The following is a 27,572-nucleotide window of genomic DNA, read 5'->3' as shown; positions in this document are numbered from 1 at the left end:
CGCCAGTACTCGCGGGCGGCTCGCGCGTGGTCGCACAGTGTCATGAGCCCGCGCGCACCGTGCGTGCTGTTCGTCTGAGATATCCATCCACGGCCGCCGCGATTAATCGATCACCGCCGCGCTCGCTGGCTGCGATGAGTTGATGAATAAAATGCGCCTCGAAAATGCTGCAAGAGGGAGATGAAGCCCCGTACGAGATCGCGTCCGATCCGTGAGTACCCGGTGGCTGTGTTTCACGTTTTTCTTTTTTCCATCTTTACGTGACATCGCTCTCGCGCGTCAGACTTCACCCCCTTACCGGGAGTTAAGTTTGTTACCCTTCTCATTCTGCGCTTTAACGCGCGCCCCCTTCCCCCTAAAAATAGCCGCACGAGCATTCAAGGAGCGCACTGTCCTATCGCAGTTAGATGCGCTAATTATAGTCCTTTTAAAGACGGCATTCCTCGCGCGAGCGTCGTGACCGTGCGAGCGATGTCAGGATCGCAAGGGGTTCGCGAAACCTCCGTGGATTTAGGTTAACTGCATACGTCGCTCTCCCATAAATTTCTGCTATCCATATATTTATTTTCTTTTTTTTATTGTTGTCACTGGACTGCGTAAAAAATTTCGAATTTTTATCTGTTTCACTCAGAGTACAGAGTGTTCAGCTGTAAAAAAAGAAAAAAAATGCAGATCTAGTCTTGACGAGTGTCAGAGTATTGTATCGAGAGGTCTAGCTAGATCCGAACTCATAGACGTTTCTCAGATTTCAAATCTGTCCTTGTCTCGCGTACGGTAACGTAATAAGCAAGACAAAAACAGATTTGAGATGTGAGATTTGAGAAACGTCTATGAAGTCTATGAAGTCAGACAAATTTATTATGTGAGTTTCATTGAAAGTTGAAATTATGCGCAGATGTTTCTACATCTGTCTAACTTCTTGTTGATCAATGTTTTCGTTTTTCTGAAACAAACAAGTAATTTACCAAGTTCTATTATAAATTCAAGCCCTGTCAGAATACTTGGAATTAATCTTGTAAACGACTGAATGATGCATCGACTTTGTCATTTTTTTTTCTTTTCACATTTTCTTCTTTCATTAATACACATAGTACAATCTTAATAAAAAAATAAAAAAAACTAAAACATAGTACATACAACTTGATTGATACATGTAGCCTAATTTTTCTCATTACATATATATTTTCTTAAGTATATGTATTCTTTATTACTGATTTTTTAAATCTTTGCTGCAGAAATTTGAAAAAAGAGTTAATAAACATTTTAACGAGTAATTGTAAAGTTAGTAACTAAAATTTAAGAAATTTTTGCTCTATATTTCTACACAGTGAAATCAAGAATGAATAAAAGTTACCTAGTTTCTGATATCTTTTGTACTTTCTATTATTTTAAAATAAATGTCAAATTATCTTGTTATATTGATAACTTTTTCTGAGTTCTTTAGTTATTGATTTAACTGTTTATTAAATAAAGCATAAAAAAATGTAGGCATATTTTAAATTATAAGCATTACAAGGTATTACTAGCAATTATAGAGCATAAGAACATAACTCTTTTCACATACACAGAGGATGTACTCTATTATATTCTCTGACAATAGAATGTATAAATGTTTTTTTTAATGCAAAATGAGATTGTTGAGATTGTTGATTGTTAAGAATAACAAGTTTGGGATTATTATTTATGTAAATTACCATATATTCTAGATACTAGTTTAACATATCTCCATATAGATAAAAAGTGATTAAGTATTGCAAAGACTATTGTCAATAACGTTATGATTTTTTTTTTAGGAAGGGAGATGAAATCCAGAAACTTAGTGTTATACAAAATCTACCAAGTCTTCTAGCTACCGATTCGCAATCATGTATGTCTCGAGTGGTACCTAAGATGCAGCAGTCTCTGGCTTCTGCATCAACTGAGTTTCACATAGCAGCATCATCCACATTCAAAACAATTTTAGAGCAGAAGCTTGTCAGCCATAATGTTTTTAGTCAGACATTCCTTCAAAGCATATTAAATTCTCTAGAGAGCCGTGACCCAGGTGAACATATTTAAATTCTTAATTAAAATAATTGTTACTTTAGAATGCACTGTTTTCTAACTAAAAGTAGACAAACAGGACAAATATACACCGTCTCTAATTTCATTGTATGTGTCAATATTAAAGTTATCTGTCATGCATGGTTGGAGACCTTACTGGATGTGATAGAATTACTGCCGGTAGAAGTCATAAGAGCACAGGTAAAAACAGTTTAAAAAATTGATACATTTAATATTTTATTTTAAAAAACAGATAATTTTTTTTATTTATTTAGTATACATATCAACAAAAACTGTAAAGAAACTAATATATGAATAAAATATAATTATACGTTTAATAAATTTAAAAAGAAAGTACCAGGGTACATGTACATTCTATAGATTAATATTTGAGATTAAATTGTTGTAAATGTAGTAACATAACACTTTTTTGGATGGATGGTAACAAGAATACTTTTATATACAGATTCTTCCATTGACTATAAGTAAAGGACAATTGTCACAAACGATCTACTCCAGAGTAATATGTAGCAGGTTACTGGGAAAGATTTGTACACGATTCGATTCTGCTATGTGAGTACACGAATTTATTTATAGATATCTGTCTAAAACAATATATCTAATTATTAGAATTAATTTAGGTCATATTTGCTAGACAATTTTGTCTATTATTACACGTTTGTGATATAAAGAAATATTTTCAAATTAAACATCTATATAAAATATTTTTAATTATATAAATAATTATATAAATAATTTATAATTATTTGTGATTTCTATTTAATAAATAAGTATATTTTAAAAATTGTTATTAGGATACAGAAGGAGGTTCTACCAACAGTACACTCCCTTTGTCAAGATGTAAGCAGTGAAGTGCGATCCAGTATCTGTTTGCAGTTGCGTTTTGTTGCGGAAGGTCTCGGTGCTGAATCTGTAAAATCTGCTTTACTACCATCCCTTGTAGAATTAGCAAACGACGAAGAAAGCAGTGTAAGATACGCCACTGTACAGACAATAGTGTATTTACTACCTCATCTTCAGGAAGGTAATTATATATATTTTAGAGTTGTTTTAGATTTTAGTAGAATAACAATTGCGTAACCATAGTCTAATAGTTTAACACAAATTAAATAATAAATTAAAAATTTAAATTAAATAAATTAACTTAAATGTAAATTTATCTACACAGATACAATAAAAAATATAATAGTCCCACTTGTTAAGAAGCTATGTGAAAATGCAGCTAAATCCGAAGATAATGTGATATGTGTAATAGCACAAGAGTTGGGAAAACTGGTACTTGGCCTAGAAAGTAAGAAGCATTATAAGCCTTGACATTTATTCTGACAATGTACTTAAATAATAATATTCAAATGACAAAGATTACATATATGTGATAAATTAATTTCAGAGTGTTTATCAAAATCAGAGAAAGCATGGTTTATAAAATACTATCAACAACTTGCACAAATGGGAATACCATTGTTGAAGAAAGAGAAATCACATTTTGCGTTTGTAAGTATATATTATAAATTATAAATTGACTATATGTATGTGTGAGATATTCAATGATTTTCTATGTTTTGTTGCAATATGTATTAATGTACAATATATATCTTGAAAATATTTATAAATATAATTTTATCTCTAAATTACTAATATACTAATTAATTGAAAAAGATGTTATTGCTTAATGTAATATTATAATTTTGTAGTTTAGCAGCAATCCTACGCAAGATGAAAGATGTGTTGAATGCAGAAGGCATTGTGCATTTAATTTGCCAGCAATGTTTATCTTTGTATCAAATTCTCTAGAAGATGTAGATACGATACTTACAACATTTGAAGCACTAACAAACGATCATTATTACATGGTTCGAAAAACTGTCGCGTGTGGGATTCATGAGGTAAAATTAATTATTACTCTTATTAAATTATTACTCTTATTAATAACACATAAATTAATAACACATTTGTATACAATAACATAATAAAACAATCATTTATAGGTGGCAAAAGTTCTAGGGCCAAAAAGTGCTCGAATAAAGAAAAATTTAATAAAATTGTTAAAAGATGATTCTGAGGAGGTGCTTCAAGGTTTAATTCCTCATATAGGATTAACGTTAGAATGTTTGGCCGAAAGTCAAGCTATTGGAACAGATAAGCTGGTAATTTAATTTTATTGCATAGTTTGTAATTTAAAACAAACTTAACTTACTCTTAAGATATTGTATTATTTATTATAGGATTCTTCTTTGATGGAAATAGGTAAAGCTCTATTAAAATGTGAGGCTGTAATTGCAGGCACGCACAATTGGAGACTGGCATCATTAATACACGCGCAGTTAGAAATTTTACCCAAATGTTTTCCCAGTGATTTTATATACTCGTACTTTGTTCCAATGGCTTTCTCCAGAATTTTAAATGCGGTAACATTTTTGTTCTCAAAGTTTTACAATTTGATTAAATGTGTACATTAAGTGTCAATTCTGAAATTTTAGCGGCCAATACCAGTACGTCTTGCTGCAGGAACACTTTTTCTTCTTCTTTTGCGGTACAATATGAAACCTATACAAAGGGCAGAATTGCGTAATAGAATCTTTACAGATTTAGCTAATAATTCTGATTGTTACGTGAGAATGATGTTTGTTCGTATGATGGTCGAAGCATTGGAAATCTTTTCTTCTACTTATTTTAAGGAACATTTTTTTAATGTTTTATTGAATTTGGCTGAAGATCCTGTAGCTAATATAAGAATGAAAGTAGTATCTTTATTGCCACAACTAAAAAATCAATTATGGATACCCACCGACAAGAAATTGCTAACATCATTGGAATCGGTTGTGAGACATTTGGTCAACAATGAAAAGGATAGAGACGTACTATTTATCTTAAAAAGTGTTACACAGAAATTAGACGAAATGGATGTTAAATACGAAGGCCAAAATGTAAGTAATTTATGAATGTACAAATTATGTGAGAAATATGTTTCTCCAAATATCATTTTTTGTGCAGTTAACAACTAAGCTTACTAAGCAAGATGTGGAAGATGCCAAAAAGTTGGAAGAAGAAAAGAAATTGTCTGGTATAACTACTGGAAAACCAACAACTGGAACTGTAGTAAAGAAAGGTATCATTAAATATATGTGTACAATAATGTTTTATATCTGTTTAATGATTAAACACTATTAAGTAAAAATATGAATAATATTTGTAATAATATATATTTTTAAAATCCTGAAATATGTGTGACCATGTTTATGCAAATATATTATCTATAAGTTTACTATAACATAATTTATGTTTCGTAGAATGTATTTTATTTGATTATATTTACAATTTAGTCATTATTAATAAGCAGTAAAAATTGTTTAACTTTTACAAGTAATTAAAATTGTTTAACTTTTACAAGTAATTAAAATTGTTTATCTTTTACAAGTAATTAAAATTGTTTAACTTTTACAAGTAATTAAAATTTTTTAATGACGATATTAACTATTAAAAAGAAATAAATCTCTGCTAAAAATTTAAATAATATTTGTTTAGGTTGGACAAGAACCGGAACTGATAATTCTACAAGAGGATTGTAAGTTTATATATATTTATTAAATAATAATAACATTGTAGAAACTTATTAAATCTTTATATTATTTTTTTATTTTTATTAAAACTATGTAAATTTATGTTTCAGATCACAGCCAAAAGGTGAGCATTTAATGCAGAATAAAGAAGCAATGAACAAAACAAATTCATTATTAATTAAATGTAAGCAACTCACGTTATTTAATGGTAATAGAAGTTGAGAAGCGGAAATTTGTACCCAAGTAATCCTGTCATCTCTTTTGCAAGCCCAAGCCATTTTCCAAAGTACAAAGCTTTAATTTATGTTAGCGATTGAAAAAAGTTATCAGTTAAACAGATTTTGATGAAAGCAAATCAAAACTTAGATTGAATAAGAAAGAGGAAATTAATAACAAAACTTATAATAATAGTTATTAATTATTTTAACTGAAATAATCGTGTTTTGCAGATGGAACTGTCTCTTCGCGTCAAGTGATCGAAAGCTTAAAAACGAGGTAAGGAAAATTTAACTTGGAAAAGAAACATAATTCCAAAGAATAATAAAATTAATACACATTTAAATATTACATAATTAATTTTATATATTAAAATTTTACGTTTAACGAATATCATATATCTCATTAAATATACTTGTTATTTAAAGACTTTAACTAATATGTACTATAAAATACGAATTAGTGTTCTGTTAACCAAAACTAATTTTAAATTGCGTCTGCTTTGTATCTAACAGAATCCAACTAACACCTTGGGAAAAAGTAGGGCATTACAACTCGCATACTAATACATCGCATTTTAACTTTGTGAATGGATCATCTAATGATTATATTACGTCTAAACCGCAATGTAACTGCTCTAAGTTAGCAGTATTCCAGGCTCTCTTGACATTACCAGATGCTTGTGAGCAAGAGTATGAAAATGACTCCCAATGCCATTCGTATTACGATACTGACAACGATCACATGACGTTTAGAAAGCAGTCAGTTCAAACGAACGAATACAGTCCTTCCACTTTTACCAAATCTTTTTTTCTCTCGCTTGTAAAAGAAAATAAGCAAGAACCGCAACAGCATTCCTCACTAACACGGGATTATCCGCATGAATTTTCTACTAACATTAGTGGCAAGGATAGAGCGCCGAACTTTGCTGCTTTAAGAGCATTAACAAACGCAGCTCACTATAATTCTTGTTGGGCTTTTAGTTCTATGCCGGAAATATCCGTGATGCAGTCAGACGACGAATTCTTAGTAGATGCTGGTATCAGAATACCCACCCAATTCTCCATTTCTCAAAGCTCGTCAAAAATTCCGCATTTGCAAGATTTTATTGCCGCAAGGAGACAAGTAAATACTACGATTCGCTCTAGACGAAGCAGCATGAGTTTCGATAAGGGAAAGTTTAAGAGACATTCCTCTGTCGAAGATTCCTCGTACGAAGATTGCATGAAACGTAGGACACGTGAAAGTGACTCGTTGAGGAGCACATCAATTTCGATAGATTACGAAGAAGGCTTGCGACAACGTAACATGGTGAAGGAGAACTTGAGTGATCAGCACTTGTCTAAAACTGATGCAAGGACTAAAAGATATTCCGCCCCGCATGGAAGAACCAGATTCGGATGGGATAGTCAAGAGAGATCTTTAGATGAGAAATTCAAGAGAAATTCTTTAATATTGGATAAAGACAAGTTAAAGTTCACTAACTCTAAATGCACGTTGGATCGAACTAAACGTCATTCCACGAATTTCAGTTTAAAACTTCCGGATAAAGAAATAAAGCCTCAGATTGTAAAGCGTCATAGTCTGGAAGATCATACGGTACGTCGTGCTATAAAAGGATGCTTCTCAACATTGGACGTGAATCATAATCAGGGTCTTAGTAAAATCCCCTTGAGAAACGTTGAATCTCGTAGCAGGACCGCGCCTGCCACCAGAGCATCTAGCCCTGTACATGTAGAATCGCGGTTAAGATTTGATATTGAGAACTGTGATGATTCTCGAAGTTCTGCTAATGATAGACATTTGAATAGATATAGCTCGAGTGATGAAGAGGTCGACAAATTATGTAGGATGCTATTACATTCTCAAACAGCACAGAGTAGTACAGAAATAACACCAAGAAGTAGAGAGAGATATCCTGTTCATTTATTGATGAAAAAATTATGAAACATTTAATTCTATTACGTATTATATAATTTCTATATGACTCTTCCACAACTGCATTTAGCGATCATATATAATGAGCTTTATGCATACGATGTATGCTTTAAATTTAATGAAGAGGTCTAAATAAGAGGTCTAAGTTGATTAAAAATTATGTAGCAGTTTCTTTCAAGTTTCTTGTTTATGCAAAGTATGTGAATTAGTATTAAAAAATTAGCAACATTTTAAATCGTGCAAAGAATTCAGCAGTAAATATTATATAACATTGCCATGAAATATATAATATTCAGTATTCAATGTTGATAAGATATGATAGAGCTTCATTTATTTTATTTATTTTAAACTACATTGTACAATACGTATTGCTAATATTTTGCTAAATTTAAAATCATACTTTTTAATATGAAACTATTATTAATAATAATTTGTTGTGAGATATAAGATTTCAAAAAATTAAATCTTATAAATAAATTATTTAGAAAACGTTCATGTAAGAATCGTTTTAAAAAGGCGTACAAACTTTAATTACGTATTGACACACGATATTAAAACGTATAATGGCCTTTATGTAAATTTTTAGCATATCACTTTTTAACATTGCTTTTGATTTACTCTAAACAGGATATATTTTTATAATTTACTGAAATAGACAATTTTTCTATATTGTGCCTTTTCTATACAATAGTTCGTATTATTTAATATAAATATTTATAATTTTTGTTTTGTTGAATTTATATAACTAATTTTTTATGCAATATTGATAATATTATGAGAAATCTTATTAACATCTTTACATTTTGTCTAATTATTTTTAACTTGAAATTAGATGTAATTACTTATACAATCAGTATTGTGAAATGTTAATTAATGCAACAAGAGATGCATTTTATTTTATTAGACTATTTATGTTTCAAATAATATTACCTGTGAAGTGGCCGTACGTACTTATGTGCGATAAGATAATTATATATACGTATTAATTTTAGTTTTATATTATCTGTTAATTTAAATTTATACTATATAAAAACATCTTTATGCCTCAATGGAAGTCATGAGTTCTGACTTTATGTTGAAGATAAAAACATGCACGCTTATTTCGAAAGACTGCTTTTTAGATTTTGCAATTAAAAAATTATATAAAGTAAAAAAAGAGAGAGGAAGCTTTCATTTTGCTTATAGGCTGGGTATTTAATAATATTGACCTCCATCACACAATAAGATTATAAATTCTAATCATTAATTACATAAAAAAATGATTATTGTGGAACTGGATTATTCTAGAGTTCAGGATATTATTAAAAACGGATTTTTCAGTACTAAGTTAGCGTTAGAATCTAGTCTGCATAAATATAGAGTCCGTGAAAAATCTGGAAAGATATAGTCATGATTTGAGAAGAATAGCTTTGTTATTTTATATCTAATCTATAATTCTTCGTGTCTACTCGTTTTAGTATAGTTTAGTTAGTATTTTTAGCCATTATTTTATTTAATTATTTACAAATAAGGTTGACCAAAGAGAATTAGATAGCGATATGATATAATAAAGAAAAATTATTTCTATACAAATTATAATGATGAAATGTGTGAATTAATATTTATATAAGAAAAAAATGTTTAATATGAGTACATTAAATTATATTACAATCAAAAGTAAAAGCAAGTAAGATATCAATAATTTACATATTGAAAAATACGAATTGCTTAAATGTACGTTCAGTTTAATTTTGCTTGTACAAATCTCAATTCATGACTATATTTTCCAAGAATATGTATGTGTATACATGCATATGTACTGAGAGTATTCCATACAAGTGAATATTTTTAATGCGAAAAATATACCAATCTGTTTTTTAATTACGTGGTTTGTAAGCATCTTTTTAAAAATAGAAAAAAGATGCCTATCAATAAAACAAATATTTATTTTATAAATATAAATATTCTTGCACGTTATATTAATATATTTCTACATTAGGGTTTTTTTTACAATTTTTGTGCATAAACGTCTTGGATGTAAACTAATTTCAATGAAGATCAAAAGATAAATCTTGTATTTTTATTCTCTTATATTAAGTTTTCGTTACTTGTTAGTAAAAAGAAAAAGTTTTTGAGTTATGAATTTAAGAGAATAAACAATGTATTTACATTTTTATAAATTTTCGTTTACCAAAATATACATTTTTGCTGTTTTTATCGTGACTTTTTCGCAAACTAGATTTATATACATATTTGTATCTAACATAGTATTTTGAATGATTTTTAATTATCCTTTGTTACTATTGTTGCCAGCTTTATCAAAATAACAAATAGTTTTTACCTTCGTAAAATATAAAATAGTTTCAGTATGAAATTAAAAAAATTAATAGTATAAGTTTATAGAACAAACATAATTTTGATATTGAATATCTTAATACATCTTAAGTTATATCTAATTTGCAGTTGATCACGAAAATACGTAAGTTATTTTTTAAGTCAGAGAAAGAGAGAGAGAGAGAGAGAGATGTTAATAATATACAATGATGTACAAAGTTTTGAAGGCATTAAGTATTTATATATAAACTATTTTAAAAAAGGTATATATATACATACACAATTACGGGATTTACTTTTTGCATGTCAAAAATTAGGATTTGATAATTGAGTTAGTAAAAATAATAATTACTTTTCGTTTGATTTTATAAGGAAATTTGCAAATCATTCCTGTCAATATATAAATGATAACAGATAATTTAATTCTTTTTTTAAATAGCACTTAGTTTCCGAAACAATAAGATTATTAAATTGATATAATACACAGAATATGTTAAATTTTGCAGTGTAAAAAGAATTTGATGTCTCTTCGAAAAAATAATTTTAATACCTTTCTTAATATATCTTGTACATATATATATTATGTGAGCTTTACAATGCAAGTGCCATTGAATTTTTTAAACAGTTTAGCACATAGAGCATTCTCGGTACGTATCACGAAGAAACAGAAAATACAGATTTAAAAGTTTAAGTTTTATATGTTTTATTGTTTAATATGTTTAATAAAGTAGTAATAAGAGTTTATATAAATTTAGGACAAGTTCTCATAGTGGCATATTTGTTTAATTATGTGCGATTTACTTTTTGTTATGTATTGTTATACAAATTTCTTCGTGTTTCGACTATCTTTTTGTTATCTCCTTCTGGAAGTATCTGCAAATATAAAATTAATTACGAATTGGTCTCACACATTTATAATCTAATTTGTAATGTTAAGTCGAATTCATTCTCATATTACGAGAAATGATCAATGAAGTATCGACAATTTTTGAAATAAACATATTTTTCTGAAGCGAATAATTTTGATATTATACGTATATATATTGTACCGTATGGACACAATATTGAATAATTTTGATCTTGGTGAATGTGAACGATCAACGATGTATTAAGTAGCAACGATTTATAACTCGATTGAGTTTCGATAATAGAAAATACAACATGTAATATCGACGATTGTATAGAACACCAATGTAATAATCGATGTAATGATCAGTGTAATAACGCGCGTATATTGTAAAAAAGATTGATAATGGTTATTAAATATTAAGTGAAATAATATCAATTAAATTTGATATAACAAAGTAATTCTACTTTTTTAAGTATTTAGTAAATATCAAAGTGGTACTAAATATTTAAAAAGGTAAAATTATTTTTAGTTACATCAATCACATATTTTACTCAACATTTGGTAACTATTACCAAACTTTTTTCAGTGTATATTCTCGTGCGAACACGTTGTTTCCAGTTTAGTTTGTGCTCTGGTTCCTTATTACGGTCTATTTATATATACGCGAAACAAATACATACACTATTTTAAAAAAATGTTCGTATAAGAGGAACTTGCAATTTAGAGAAATATATTGAGATAAATATTTAAATATACACAATTAGGAGCTACAGCATGAAGAGAGATTCGTAGTACGAAGAAAAACGAGATAACTTGAAGAACATATTTGGATGATAGAAAGAACAAAATGTGTATAGGTACAATTTTGTCTTTAATCTGCTGAAATGCTGTTATTTATTTTTGTACAAATATGTGAAATTATAAATTAACTTTTATGCCAAATAGCAAAGAAAACTATAAGTAGCAAAAGTTTACGCACTGTTATAAATTGTTTCCAGATACAAATAATTTATTAAAAATGTAACACACGTGTCTATTACAATACACACATCTATATTATTTTAATATGCTTATATACATATAGATACATAAGCGCGACATTTATCTAATTAACTGTGTAAATTATCTTGTTTCAAGCGTTGTGTGTGTGTACTGCATTAGAAAAGATAAAAACTGTGATGACAAAAAAGTTATTTAATAAAAGAATTATTCATGTTATACACTAACGAACATATGGAATCGAATATTTGTGAAACAATATTTTTATTACTCATACTACTCCTATAAAAATAAGAAAATATCTGAAATTGTATTTTTGTGAAGTATATCTGTAATAAAAATATAGTTAATGCGAGAGAAATAAAAAGATTGGAACTATAGATTATTAACAGTGTCGGTGTTACTATGAATATGCTGGGATATGATATGATGCCATAAATTTAAAAAGTATGTCTACATGAATTATTTACATTCTGTTTACATTGTGTTTATACCAATCTTTTTTCACGTAGACAATATAAGCAAATTATAAATTAGAAAACAATACAAAAAAATAATTAAAATTGTTATATCTGACTTTAGTATTAATAAAATAAATACATAATAAAAATGTTAGAAATGGAATATAATTTTTATTATGTTTGAAATCTGAAACTTCTATATCCATTAATTATTATTTACACATATAATATAATATAGTTTACATTGCAGTAGATTATTTTATGTATAAACGCTTAATCCTGATATAACACGCTATATCATTAAAATATTGTTAAAACTTATTGAAAAAAATACTTAGTTTATAGAAATCTTTTCTCAATTACATTTTTATGAAAAATTTATATTCTTAAATAAATAACAATTCTTTAATAGCTTAACAATTTTTTTAAAGAAAAGTGTAAAAGCTTGATTAAAGATGTATCGACAGTTATAACAAACATCTGTTATAAATATCAATAAAAATTGATTTATTACGGTGAATTAAAATCATGATACAAATATTTTATGAATAATCATATATGTTTATTTTCAATGAAATATATTATGTAAAATTAATTGTTATTCTTTTTTATGATTATCCCACAGTGCTTCCGGACATAGGAGATTTTTTCTTTCTGTCTACATTAAGTAGGATTACTGTCTTACATTAAAACGATAAATTCTACAATTTAATCTTCAATCCTTAATTGTCCCATTTTTTTTAACAAAAATAAAAAATGCACGATTTATTTTAGTCCGTTTTGACGTGCAGAATAATTTACAAACATTTAAAATTTAATTTTAAGTAGGACATTATTCGTAAGTATAATAATAAATAAATACAAATTAGATATTTTGTTCCTAGACTATATAATTAAACATTTGTTTATGCATTCAAAGAGGCACTCAAAAAATAAAAAAATTAAAAAAATTTATTTAGTTTACGAAGGTAAGTTAAATAAAAATTGAATTTCTTTGTATCGAAAATCACAATATATTGGTCTAAAATATTAAAGTAACGTATGAGGGAGTTGTTGAAAATAGGCTGTAACTTCCCTAAATTAATTTTGCGTATTGACATTACGATTGATATAGCTACGAGACACTTAATGAATTTAATTCAAAGATTATGATTTTTTATCCTCTGTTGCCCGTTGAAGAGTAAAATATTAATACTACTGATCGAATAATACATTGCTGAATATCCATATTATAATTAATATACCTTATTAATCAAATGATATTTTTATTGGAGTATATACATCCAATAGTAAATTATTTTACCACTAACAAAAGGATTTTCCTATTGAATATCTGAAATAATAAAATAATTTGTTAATAACAATATCACTGAGTCCGAATGATTTTATCATTAGTTCAAACGATTTTACTATTGATTTTACTATCTGATAATATCACTGGCATTTTTTGCGATGGGTCCCTTACAAAAATACACCTCACTAGTGTCCGAAATGACACTCAAATAAGTGTTAACTCAAATAAACCTCCAACTTGAGTGTTAACTCTCCTCAATGAAGTGTCATTTCACTAGTTGGGTGTATTTCTTGTAAAGAGTTTTTATACTATTTAATATTAAATTATTATTAAATAATAACAAGAAACATATTCGAGAAACATTCATCATTAAGATGCTAATGAGAGGATATAAAAACAGCCGAGAGATCGATTTCGTATTATAAAATAGATGAGAGAGTTCAGTTTGTACATTGCAGTTGTCGAAGATTCCGGGACCGAGAAATCGCTCCTGGTATTAGGGAATCATGTTGAGCAAAGAGGTTGTAGTAGATGCAGTAGGTAATGTAGTCGCGCTACATTTACCATCAGATATCAACTCTCTACTTTTATCTACGGCGCCGTCATCGATTGTTGGTAAAGTAGGAAGTCAATGACTGGTAAATGTATTACCATTAGATTACTTACTGCAACCTCTTTGCTCAACATGATTCCCTAATACCAGGAGCGATTTCTCGATCCCGGAATCTTCAACGACTGCAATGTACAAATTGAACTCTCTCATCTATTTTATAATACGGAATCAATCTCTCGGCTGTTTTTATATCCTCTCTTCAGCATCTTAATGATGAATGTTTCTCGAATATGTTTCTTGTTAGTATTTAATAATAATTTAATATTAAATAGTATAAAAACCCTTTACAAAAAATACACCCAATTAGTGTCCGAAATGACACTTCATTGGGGAAAGTTAACACTCAAGTTGGAGGTTTATTCGAGTTAACACTCATTTCAGATACTAATAGTTTAATTATTCTTATTTCAAACTTTTAATTTAAAGCAATTTTTATAGTTTTTATGTTTTTAAATTTGTTTAAGTTTTATTTTTTTAAATTTTTAGTTTCTATTATTTCTTTATTTTAATTTAAGTTTTTAACTTTTTAATTTTTATTCTTGAACTTTTTTCATTCTTATTAATAAACAAACTTTTGGCAGCAGTCGGGAGTTTTTTTAAAAAATTATTTATTACAATAATTAATAAGAAATTAAACTGAAGTGATCTTATAACAGCTCAAATTTCAAGATTATCAGATTTTTTATATTCTGTACGCCATAGTAGAGACTGTTCATTAAACTCGATTCTTTAATTAAAAAATTCTGATGCCAGAATTAAATTCAGCGATTCCGAAAACCTGCAGAAAATAAAATGTCCCTGTATAAGTTACAACTGTTAGCTCTTGTCTTCAGAGTTAAATTACAGCAATAAAAATATTGACATTTTTCTGTATCAAATATCTAATTGGGAATGAAATTTTGGTAAAAGTGGACAGAACAATAAAATTCAAATGGACTGAATAAACCATGCTTATTTACTGTTTAATCTACTTTTATTATACTATCACTCTTCACAAAGTTATGTATCAATATAAAATACAATGTTTCTCCTCACCATTCTCATAGATTAACAAATATTTAATCCATAATTCTTCCGAACTCGGAAATAATTCCAAGAATGAAATTAATCGGTGGATATGTGCTTAATTTTTAAGCTATGCATAATATACAATTTCCTTGCAGTAAAAATATATGACTACAATAGTACTTGATTCCTGACTAGCATGTGTTTATAAGTGACTTTCTACTTCACATATATGATACTTAAGACGGAATATTTAAGTTAATTAATCATTGATTCAAAATAAGAATTTATCTCATATACATATACGTATTAATAACGCACGAATGCAATTGTATACAAAATCTGTAAGAAAAAAAAAGAAAATAGAAATTTATCCGTGAAATAAATTTATATACGCAAAAAAATTTCGCACTCGACACATTCTCCTGCTCAAATGCATGCAATTTCACATTTGTTATATGTACTCATGTGTGTGCGTACGCAAACGCAAACATATAGATCACGGTATATAATGACGATTCTCTATCTTATGAATACATTTTTTTGAAGATATTACAATTTATGAATTTTCTGGGCTGTAAAAACTACATAAAGGAATATAAAGTCAATTGTCCTGTGTATTATTATACTTGCGTAAAATATCTAACCGAAATATGCAAATTCCTTATAATTCAATGTGTCCTAGTATCATTTTCTACAAATCGCTTTTGTATACAATATTTCATTAAGGCTTCTACTGTCTATTTGACGCAGTTAACTATTGTATAGTTTCTACTCTTTAAACAAAAACAAAAAAAATCAAAAGAATATTTTCATTTGTATGTTTGGTAGATAATGGTGCCTTTTTTTGAGAATGCACAGACAGAAGGTTTTACAAATGATTAATTTCCAATTGCGCATAGGCCTGTACATATAAATTATACATTCTAGCACTGTAGATATTTCCTACCAGTCATTACACCAACTATTTCTCAGTCTTGTAATAATACTACTTTTTAATACTTTATATAAAATCAGTTGCATGTATCTTTACACGTTGTGAAAGAACATTATATGTCTTCAATCTAAATTAATACATATTGCAATAGACTTTACGGATTTAATGCTATTATAACAGTGTATTGTATATAGAACACAAGTGGATAAAGTTTTAAGAGTAAAAAATATTCTCTCGTATACGAAACAATGTGTTAAAGTTTGGCCTAATGGAAAAACAATTCCATATGTTAGTTAAGGAATGATATAACAAGATGTAGTAAGGCTGCAACAGTAAGAAAATTTTGCATCATACTACAAGATTTTTGAAAATATCTAATATCTAAGAAAATAAAAAGTTAACAATTTTATTTTCTTAGACATCAAAAGACATCGTTTTGTGCTTTGTATATAGTTATTAATACTGTTGCAATCTACACTCACATCTTACAATATGTATTGTCCCGCAAGTTCAATGCTTGCAAATCTGCATTGATTGATGATGTTAACATCTATGATTTTGATCATAAATATTTGATTTTTACTTGCCAGGTAGCATAATAATGTATAATGGATATAAAACAGAATTTTGTGCATTATATCGGCCTTACAAATGTATAATTCTAAGATTTTATTATTGCGTTTAATATCACTATTATGCTAACTTTCTCAGCATGATATATTTACTGTATGTGCAATATTATATGAATTAAACTCCTCATAAATTTGTAATCTCTTCTCATGAAAACAGAATAATAAGAAACGATATAAAAAAAGCACAAAATAAGTGTGCTCGTATATGCATAATTTATATGTTTATAAATAAAGATATTAGAAATAGAATATGATATATAGCTTAAATAATCGTTGTAAATATATTACTTAATTTCATAATTTATCTATTTGTACCTAACATATTAAATAGAACATGCACCGTTCGAATAAAAATAAATATTTTTTGGTAAAACGCTTTATAGATATGTGTGTGTACAGCACACATTAATCACAAATAAATATTTAAGTATATGAACTATTAAGTACAATATAACAATAAATGAAATTGGAATAAACGTGTAAACAAAATGGAAAATATTATGTTATGCCCATTTGCATTAAGTTATTTAACTTCGTGGTATCAATAAAATTTAATAAAAGCAATTGAGATATAAAAGATAAACAATTTAAGAAAATATGTTGCAATAAAATCGAAAATGTTTATTGGCGACTATTGAATAATTCGATCTTTATGCATTTCGTAAATCTTATTCTCTCAGAAATATTGTTTATAATCTATATATAGTGCCGTCTTTGATTGCCCAGAGACAATGGTATTTACACACACCATGTGTGTCCCATTAGAAAGAAGACCATTAAAGGCTGTAACATTTTATCTTAATCTTTAAAAAGTAACTTGTAAGTATGAAAACCCTGTGAATGCTATGCAACTGACTATGTTCAGTGCATTTTTTTTGGTTGTACAGAATATGGATAGATATTTTTTTCAATCAGTACAAACAAACCATCTCTAATGATATCCTTCAAATATGAATTCTTAAAACTTTGTAGAATGCAGATAACCAACTGCAATTTTTTACGTTTTTAATATTTTACAGATTTGTCACAGTGAAGCCATCCCTATTCTATATGCTTCGAATTCAAGTTCCTGAAGCCTAAAAAAAAAACATTATTCAACGCGTTTTTGTTTTAGCGTTTAATGCTCTCAAATGGTAAACTCAAGAAGGGATGCGATCTAATGTTACAATTTTGTTTTGCCTTAATTCTCATTGAATTCATCCATAAAATTTTAAGAATTCCGATTTGAAATTCTAAGAGTTATTATAATCTCATTCAATTTTCCAAAGATGACTGTACAATAGTCTATATAGAAGTATACTCATACAAAATAAGAAAGTATTTAAAAAACGATATAAAGTATAAGATGCATATCTTTTACCCTAGGGCAGGATTCTTACTATACAAACTATTAGTTTTCTTATTGAGCATATTTTAGAAATTGTTTGAGTCGTTGTAGGAAGTGTTTGATTACTGACATTATTTCGACTATACGCTAGTACCTAGACTTTTGTAGATTGATGTTTCTTTTTTTTACATTTTTTAGATTATGATTGTGCTCTTCAGAGGAAGACTTTATGAAAACATCAAGGAAACGAACGTCCGAATTTAGTTAAAGGGCGCTTTCGTATTTTTAAGAACTATCAATTTTTGATTATTTGGCATACTATACTATATATGTATATATTGGTACGTGACGAATGATAGATACTTCGAAAATGTGCTTGTAACCCCAGATATCCGCGTATAGTGTAAATAGTCACAATGCCCCAATTATAATTTCTACCGTGAATACTTTTACCCATTTGTTTGGAATTCCTAGGAACTTCAAGTTTTTAATTCTTCCCAAACAATAGTACACATTCAAGCTTCCTGCAAAAGAGAAAAAAGAGGGAATTATTATAAATAGAAAGACTTCAGGTCAGTAAACTGTAAAATTAAAATATTTAAACAATTAGATGACAAAATAGTGAATTAAAATAAAGCAGTTTATCTTCTAATTTTTTTTAAAATAAATTTCACTCAGAATATATATATATATATATATATATATATATATATATATATATATAATTATAAAATAAAAAAAATAACAAAAATAAAATAACTACATTCGTGAACAACAATTATTTTTATATCAAAATACTTGAATTATTACTGAATACAAAATTCAATGTTATAAAAATCAATTTAAATATTGTATCTATTTTTTATATACTTACTTCGGGGAATAGAAAATGCTCACGAGTGGGTTGTGGTTGCTCAAAGGGTGAACTACTCATGTAACCAGGTGACGGCGATTCGCTCTTTTCTAACACTGGAGTGATATTTGCATAATTAGCAGATGCCGTTGTGAGAATCCGTCCTTGTTCCACCAAGATACTTCGATCGATCTTGTAGTATTCCTTTCCGCTACGAGGTCGAAGAGTCGTTGCCACCGTTCTGCCTCCTAATCTATATGAACATATATTATAATTTTCTTATATCAATTATCCAAATAAGCAATATTAGAAATAATTAATAATTTATTCTAATTAATTACAAACTATTATGATCTGAATATATGTGTAAAATTGTTTTCTCAAATTAAATTTATTTTGTCATGATTTTGTATTTTGTTACATAGAATCAAATATAAAAAAAACAATCTCATATATAAAGAAGACATCTCGAAAATCAGTGATTCGTAAAAGTAAAATATTTAAGCAAGATAGAACAAAAAATAGTGAATTAGAGTAAAACAGTTTTCTGTTTTATAACTTTCAGTTAAAATATATTTATGAATATTATAAAATAAAAATATTATAAAATATTATAAAATATTATAAAATAAAAAGAATAATAAATTTTATGGTAAAAAGAAATCAATAATAAAGTTATATACAAAGAAGAATTTATAGCTCAAATTCTGAAATATCCTGTATATAAATTTCTAAGAAGCAATACATTTTATGTAACTTTATTTTAATAAAATCGTATTAAGAAGTTGGAAGAAAGACAAGAACTTTGGCAAAAGTTACAACTATACAACTATGTAAGACCTTACCTGAGGCTGTCAGGCGTATCGGACGAAGAGTGCGAGGACAACGATAAAGTTTCGATGTAATCTGACATGTCGGAAGTACCGCTGCTGGTACTTCGTGAATCGATATAAGGTGCATTGGAGACTTCACTGGGACTGTTGAAGCCCTTTGTGGTCTTCGGTAAACATGTGGGTATGTCGGCCTCCGCGGATGAAGATTTCGTTGGTATCTTGATCTTTTGGAACTGGAAGGAAATTTCACGGAGAGGATCGCTGGACTTGGACTTCCTCGGTAGGCTGCTGTGATAACACGTGGGCGGCGGGCTTTTGCGACAGACCGATAACATATTCTGCTTTACTGTCGAAGCAGCGGGTGTCGACAACTCAAACTCCACAAACTCCGTCGCTCGATGACTTAACGAGCCAGTAGAGACGCCGGAATCGTTGCTGCTCGAGGAATCTCTGTTGTGCCCGGTCTTGGATGGTACAGACGACGAGCGTCGAATCTTGATGAACGACGGCTGAGACACGGCCGTCAATATCGGCCCACTTTCGTGATTACTACTGATTTTACTTTCGGAGTTGACGCACGAACTATGCGGTTCACCGGTTATCAAAGAGTTCTTATCCGCTTCGCTTGAGCACTTGTGAATGGTAAGCGTGGACGGAAAAGTGTGGCTTTCGTCGTCCAGATAATGAGCGGATTCCGCAGAGTAAGATCGTTTCCTGAGAAGTATGCCTATGCTGCCACCGGATTCCGCGACCGGATTACCTATGTCCAGATAACGACGTCTGAGATACGGGCTAGACAACATCGCCGATCCTGGCACACGATACTCCGAATCAGAACGCTTCTTATTCATCTCGAGCAACGTGGAGCCCGATAACGTTGGATTGCTGGAACTCTTGATGCCGCTGCAAAGCCTTGATAAGATCTCCTTTGAACAAGCGTTGTGAACCGGTTGCATCGGCAAATAAGCAGGGAACGACTTCTTCGAAGTCTGTTTGTCCGGATCCATGACCAAATAATCGTTTTCCTTTTCCTTCGCATGACCGCACTTCTCGCAAATCTTCGAAGCATTATCGCTCGGCGCTTCGGACGTTGGTTCTTTCAATTGATCCGCGAATTTCTCAATCTCTTCCTGCGAGATACTGCTTTTCGTTAAAACATCCTTGCTGTTCTCGTAATTCTCCAGCGATTGCGTAAAATCGATGTTAACGTAATTCGCATGCTTCGCTTCCGGTTGAGTATCTATAACCGGTTCAACATTCTCGTAATTATTCAATTTATTTCCCGCGGCACAGCCGCAGTTATACGCTGCTTTGTCGTCAGTCGATTCATTTTTATTTACCCTTCTGGCCGTTGCATAAATGGAAACTTCTCCACTGGCGTTTACCACTGGCATCTTGCCCTCACCCGAGAGCTTCACGGGATGAACCGTGACGCCGGTAGGTTCAATTCCCGCGCCGCGTCGGCAATAAGGTAAGACAAAACCGGCCCAGCTCATAACATTATGACAAGGACATCCCGAAGATCTAGGTGACTGAACTGTGAGTTTCGCGGGACATCCACATCCTTGCAGGACCACAGCCTGCGGGACCTGAGGTGTGTCATAATTAGGATAAGTTTTCGGCAGTGTAAGACATTCTTTTATTTTTCTCGGTGTATCGTAATACTGCTCCGGTTGCGGACCCTGTTCCAATAGCATGTGATGTCCCAAAATAGTTTTGGGAATATCGTAGTTCTCGTAAGGTCCCGCAGCGCCACGAATTACGGGTTGCTGAGATTGTTGCTGAGGTTGTTGCTGAGCCTGCTGAGTTTGTTGAGATTGTTGGGGCTTCCAAGCGTGTACGCAGATTTGTTGCTCGGCAGGCAGTGGCATCGGTGGTTTTTTAGGCTTTTTGGCAGTGACGGACTGGCTGGCAGTGACGGACTCGTTGGTTGTTGATACTGAGGGCGGTTGGGACGGTTTTGGCGGTCTCGGCGGTAATGTACTCGGGCTCGGTGACATTTGACGAGCCGTCGTCTGTGCCGTCTGAGACTGGGCGGTTTTCGATTGCGCACACTGGCATTCGATTTGTTGAGAGCTAGAATAATCGCTCTCATGGCTACTGCTGCTGTAAGAGGACAGGGAGAGTCGGTCAAAGGTACGGGGCTGCAAGTGACATCCTAAATTGTTCAACGTGCTCGCAGCGGGGCTGCTTATACCGCTTATGGCAGTGGTGATCAAGGTGGACGATTTCGAAACGGTACCAAGCTTACTGATGCAACTCGCGCATCTCTCAAGACCCGCAGCACCCTGACGAGTGAGCGAATAGCTACGCCACTCACCGCCAGGTTGCTGATCAGGTAGTTCCGAAATGGACATCGTGTCTCTGCAGCTGTAATCACCGTCGAGCTCTGTCTGCTGTCTGCTCTCCGCAGATGACCAATACGGCGAACTCTCATTTTTGCAGCTGTCACAATGCTCCTCGTACGTCGACGTTGAATACACGGTCGAAGAAAAGAAATCGCTGGCTCTAGTCTCAGCACGGGAGCACTGGCGTCGCCCTGGACTGTCCTGGCTCGACAATTGTTCTCTACCAAGCGGAGATCGCTTCTTCGTAGTCAGCTTTCCTTCGGCAGCCAATTGCAGCGTCTTGACTATATCGTCTCCCTGATCGGTTATTAGAACATGCAGCCCCTCTCCCCGACCGCATCTCGAACCACCCTCAAAGCAAAATCTGCCTTCGACTACGCCGTATCGTCGGAGATGCGCGATTTCCCAGATACTGACGAGTCGAGGAGGCACACCAATGGTGATGCAGAAGCGACGGTCCTGAATGTGCAAGTGCGCCGGTCCATTAGTGAACTTCGCTTTCGATGGTACCGAGGAGATGAGTATCAAGAATTGCTGATCTGTTGAGAAAATTTAGCAAATTAAATATCCGAGATAAAAATCTTTTATCTCAGAATTTCGTGTAACAATTCTGCGTATATCACGCATATAATGCTTTTCATTTTCTTTCTTTAGCGATAGCTTACCTTCGCCTAAATTGTTCGAGATCTTAACTTGCCATTGTATCAATCGCTCTCGCGTATCAAATGCGAGAACGACTGTCACGTCTTGGCAAATTATAGCAATCGTATTGGATTCTTTGTCGAGTGTGAAACCACTCTCCACTCCCAGAAAGTGTTGCAAGCTTAGGGACGCTTTTGTCTGGCCTTGCTTGTAACGATCCTTACTGTCCCCATAAAGTTGCAAATGCAAGCAATCTGTTAATGAAAAACAAAAAAGAATATTTATTTGCTTCGCATATATTCGTATTTTAATTTTACACGTTAGGATCACTGTACCAATCAATGAACAAATAAAAAATTGAACTAGTCAATGAACATATAAATAAAATTTTAATATAATTACATTTTTAAATAAAAAATGATGTTTTAATAAAATGTTTTTGAAAATTAGATCATAAAAAATACAATTAATTCGCAATTTATTATTTCAAAGTGTTATTATTTTAATACTTTTCTAAATATAATTATTTACTGATGATTGTTGTGCGACTGGTGCAATGATCCTATTCATTTCTTACTCATTTTTTTTTCTTTAATAAATTAGAAAGAAAATTGTTTTCTTATGTCGTGCAAATGTATATAAAATAACAGATATTTCACATTTATTAACATAATAAATATTCAACGTTTTGCTACACACATTATTTCCCGATAAATAGAAAGTCGCAATAAACATATTCTCATCTATAAAAACATTTATCAATATCTTAAAGTAATATGTTTAAGCTTTTTCTCTGTTCTCCCGTCTATGAAAAATTTATGAAGCGCTCAGATTTTTAGTACGAAAATATCCTCAAGTTACAGGGATCACATATTAATGGCTATTGCCAGGAGCAAAGCTGTTCTTGGAAACTTTTTTTGTTGCTTCAGGCAGAGCAACAGATGTGCCAGCTGTCACCCTAAAGTCCAGAGGAGAGCCCTTTGTACTGATAACTAGCACGAAGGGTCCTTTAAAGGGGGCGAGAGAAAAAGAGAGAAGCGGAACTAATTAATTTTTTGATGACAAATTTTCCCAAACGAACAAAATGTAGAAATCCTTCACTCAACTGCTACAATCAATTTTAAACAAATTGATATTAATTACGCAAGCAATATTTTAACTATATTAAATCGAAGTTCCTAACTGACCAGTTTAATTACACGTAATTAAATTTTGTTATAAAATGTAATAAATTTTGTTGTACACATATATCCGAAATGTTGTTATTATATTCTGGAAAATAAATCAATTAATATACTTCCATTCAAAGTTTCAAGTAAATTTTGTTTCTCGGGAAAAATGGACGAGAATACTCCATTCATTGATAACGTATTTTTTATAAACATATCAGCTTGCAATGAGCCAAAGCAACATTGGTTCTGCGGTAAACTCAAAATTTCTTCAACCGTAAAATCAAAGCAAAGAACATCTTACAAAAATACGTATAACGCATTCTGCACAGTTTGCCAAGCAGACATAACATAGCGGAGATAAAAGGGGGTCTATTATGCAAATTGCGAGATACCGCTCGTATCAACGTGATAGCGAAAGCAAAAAGTAGGAACGCTTCAAGAGTGTATAATGTTTCCTGTTTATTATCTTATTGCTCCCCTCCCTCTTTCCTCTTTCATTCACTACGTGCATTGCAACCGTGATACAATACAAATCTGCATATTATCCATGTCTTTAACACAATCTTATCAAAGCCTCATTAATAATAGATTATTATTAGCTCATTTGAGGTAAATGAACGATAAGCCAGTCTAAAGCTATTGTTAACCACTGCGTTTAAAAACAAACGTGAGATTTTTACCTGCTACTGGCGATAATTTCCGCATAACGCACCATCTCGACTTCCACTGTAAAATAAATTGCATTGTACAGGTCTATAATATAACAGAGTATTAAAATATAATTGTACATAATATTTTTTATTTATATATATATATATATATATATATATATAATAGTTTAGAATTTTACTTTTAAAAAATTTAATTTTTGCTGTATTAATATATACTTAGTCGATTTTTGCATTTAAATAATGATGAATAATTTAATAATCAAATTTCACGAACATAATAATCATAAAAAAGATAAATTTATCCTTAGACACTAATATAATTTTTCATCTCTTATTTATCTAAAATAAAAATAAAATAAATATATTTTTAAGTAAAAATAGATAATTTTTAAATCTAATATTTTTACAATAAATAACTTTATCAAAGAAAATTCTTTCTATTTAATCTGAAATGCATTATTTTGTACTCTATAAGTTTTATCAAGCACGATTGTGATAAAAATTATATGAAACAAACAATTATATAGACTGAAATTTTTCACTGAAATAATCGTTTTGAATTCATGATGAAAGTAAAAGAGACTTCTATCGTCACAAATATCTTAGCACCCTCTTATTAGTAAACGAGAACTACCTTTTTATAGACTTGGATTAACTACTCCCTACAGCCTATTCTTAATGTAATTTCTTTTCTCGAAAACCATTTGAGATACATGAAATATCTTGAAAAGATGTCGCAGAGAATTATTGTAATATAATACAAATAATTGATATTTCAATAAATAAAAACAAAAAAATTACATGAATAAATTGATTAAGATTTATAATTGTACAATACATATTATTGAATATATTTTTAGAACTTTAGAATTTCTTTAAATATAAAGTTAGCATAAAATATTGCAAAAGATAGAAATCTAATACTTAATATATTTTATTAAATACGTGTTCAAGAGAGTGAATTCTTGCTGTCGGTAGAAAAAAAATCTTTGATAACAGGCATGATAGAGGTATTTGTACTGATAATGTACAGAACATGTGTCAGCAATTAAATACATAATTTTTACAGACATCTTTATTAAATCTCAACATATTTTTAAAGATTTACAACATCAGTAAAATCATTTTAAAAAAAAGAAATAGCAACAAATAATTATTATGAGGATTTTCTTTGTCAAAAATTATTTGTTCTTGTCGACATTAAAATAGATCTAGCGTCTAACCGTTTAATCATCTTTTACAATACAATAATAAATTTAATATCTATATTTGTTTAACAGTTATCAAAATATCTTTAATAACATTTTTATTACAAAAAAATAAATAAACAAAAAATAAGTTTTTATCAGTATTAATAAATTTAACCAATATCATTTAAACAGTAGATAATATCTATGTCTATTTAGTGAAAATTATCTATAGATATCTACTATTTAACAATTATTTTATAAGAAAAATGAATAAGCAAAAAATGAAAGATGAAAAAATAAAAGATGAGCTTTCATTGGTGTTAACAGATCTAGCATTTAATCTAGATTTAATATCTACGTTTATTTAGTAACAATTGTCTATTTAATAATCGATTATCTATTTCATAATAATTTTGTAACAAGAGACCAAAGAGACGCGAACAAATAAAAGACGAGCGACAATGTTCATGCTTTTGTCTCTTTAGAGACAAATAACCGCGCGATAAGTGCACATCAAACAATAACTACGTTAAAAACGTTAATCTTCAGCGTCTCCGGCGCTGTCAAAAATGAACTCCGGCAGCTCCCGCTAACGCCGCACATCGACTTCTGGAGTGGCCCTGCGGTACAATGCGAAAACTTAACGAGCCACCGGCGGCGCGTCGCGCAAAGTGCACGTACGCACGCTACGCAAACCGCCCCCGCGTAATCGTTACATAATTTTTATCGTGCGCCAGGCGAATCGTGTGCACACAGGTGACTCGTCGATAAGCATCGCGCGTCCGGCGCACGTTTCCCAAATTCGCGTGCAGGGGGTAAAGCCCTCCCCCTTTTCCAATCCCTCCTATCCCTCCCTCGCCCCGGCCATTTCAATCCCCGCAATGCGCCGCTCCCCCGCGCGGCGCGTCGGGAACATCGTCGCGGATAATAGGCGAATTCGCGCGCGCGATTCGGGGGTTGGGGAAAAGGAAAAAATGGAGCGCGATCCCCGTCGTAACGAGAAAGGCAAGGGGAAGATGAGAGGGGAAGAGGGCGAAAGGGTATCGGGCGAAAAATCCGCGATCGACACACACATACACACACATATACGCGGGATACTACTCACCTTTTTGCCATCGCGAAACTTGACGTTCCCCTCGATGATGCAACTGTTATCCACCATTGTGGAGGACTCGCTCGGCTCGCTCCGTTGCCGTCGCGCCGTTGCTCGCCCGTGACAGCTCTCTCATTACCGCGCTCGATCGCGCCGTACGACCGCGCGCCCGCGGCGCGACACCATCTGCCCCCGCCCGCGAACCGCGATGCACTGTCGTCGTGATGCGGCCGAGAGCCCTGCCGCCCCTCTTCCTCGCACACGCACGCACACTCTCTCTCTCTCTCTCTCTCTCTCTTTCTTTCTTTCTCTCTTCCGCGCGCTTGGAACGGGACGGACCGGGGAATCTCGTTGCGGCACCGTGCACGGAATCACGACGCGGCGAAATCCATACTGAGCCGTGGTGCGGTCAGCCCCGTGCGTCTTCCATCTTGACAATACCGGGGTGCCCCGCTATATCTCGCGCACCAGGAGCAGCGCGACCGAGTCGCCGCGCGTCGAGAAACGCCTAAACGTCGCCGATCCCCCCCTCCCCCAGACCCCGCCGCGGTGCTGCACCCG

The 27,572-nt window shown here is 31.5% G+C and overlaps 2 protein-coding genes across 5 annotated transcripts; one reads left to right on the top strand and one right to left on the bottom strand.

The window, feature by feature from the left end:
• Positions 1-164: 164 nt before the first annotated feature.
• Positions 165-12,569, top strand: LOC105195808 (serine/threonine-protein phosphatase 4 regulatory subunit 4). 4 transcript variants are annotated; one of them, XM_026134772.2, is made up of 16 exons: positions 165-211; positions 1,794-2,044; positions 2,171-2,244; positions 2,510-2,616; positions 2,859-3,088; positions 3,233-3,355; positions 3,455-3,558; positions 3,759-3,950; positions 4,053-4,211; positions 4,290-4,472; positions 4,545-4,991; positions 5,059-5,173; positions 5,590-5,629; positions 5,735-5,748; positions 6,074-6,119; positions 6,824-12,569. In XM_026134772.2, exons 1-16 carry the CDS (start codon positions 165-167, stop codon positions 7,785-7,787), a joined length of 3,096 nt encoding a protein of 1,031 aa, XP_025990557.1. In that variant the 3' UTR covers positions 7,788-12,569. The 4 variants fall into 4 exon arrangements, with proteins under 4 accessions (XP_025990557.1, XP_025990555.2, XP_025990556.1 ...); XM_026134770.2 differs by having other exon boundaries at positions 6,356-12,569; XM_026134771.2 differs by having other exon boundaries at positions 5,735-5,808.
• A 2,690-nt stretch (positions 12,570-15,259) lies between these two features.
• LOC105195809 lies at positions 15,260-27,518 on the bottom strand. The gene is made up of 6 exons (XM_026134749.2): positions 27,024-27,518; positions 24,738-24,783; positions 22,909-23,139; positions 19,908-22,782; positions 19,084-19,315; positions 15,260-18,733 (listed from the first exon to the last, which is right to left on the bottom strand). Exons 1-6 carry the CDS (start codon positions 27,078-27,080, stop codon positions 18,725-18,727), a joined length of 3,450 nt encoding a protein of 1,149 aa, XP_025990534.2. The 5' UTR covers positions 27,081-27,518; the 3' UTR covers positions 15,260-18,724.
• Positions 27,519-27,572: the final 54 nt, after the last annotated feature.

The sequence above is a fragment of the Solenopsis invicta genome, chromosome 4, assembly GCF_016802725.1.
Source record: "Solenopsis invicta isolate M01_SB chromosome 4, UNIL_Sinv_3.0, whole genome shotgun sequence".
NCBI classification, from domain to species: Eukaryota; Metazoa; Arthropoda; class Insecta; order Hymenoptera; family Formicidae; genus Solenopsis; species Solenopsis invicta.
Note: the sequence above shows the minus strand (reverse complement) of the source record. Positions and strands in the feature narration are given on the sequence as shown.

Bases quoted from the DNA above. Each gene is read 5' to 3' on its own strand.
- LOC105195808 (XM_026134769.2), top strand. From the start codon at position 165: ATGCTGCAAGAGGGAGATGAAGCCCCGTACGAGATCGCGTCCGATCC. The intron at 2,617-2,858 runs GTGAGTACACGA...AATTGTTATTAG, and splicing joins ACACGATTCGATTCTGCTAT to GATACAGAAGGAGGTTCTAC. The intron at 3,356-3,454 runs GTAAGAAGCATT...AATTAATTTCAG, and splicing joins ACTGGTACTTGGCCTAGAAA to AGTGTTTATCAAAATCAGAG.
- LOC105195809 (XM_026134749.2), bottom strand. From the start codon at position 27,080: ATGGTGGATAACAGTTGCATCATCGAGGGGAACGTCAAGTTTCGCGAT. The intron at 22,783-22,908 runs GTAAGCTATCGC...TTTTCTCAACAG, and splicing joins CTCGAACAATTTAGGCGAAG to ATCAGCAATTCTTGATACTC. The intron at 19,316-19,907 runs GTAAGGTCTTAC...ATGTTCATATAG, and splicing joins GATACGCCTGACAGCCTCAG to ATTAGGAGGCAGAACGGTGG.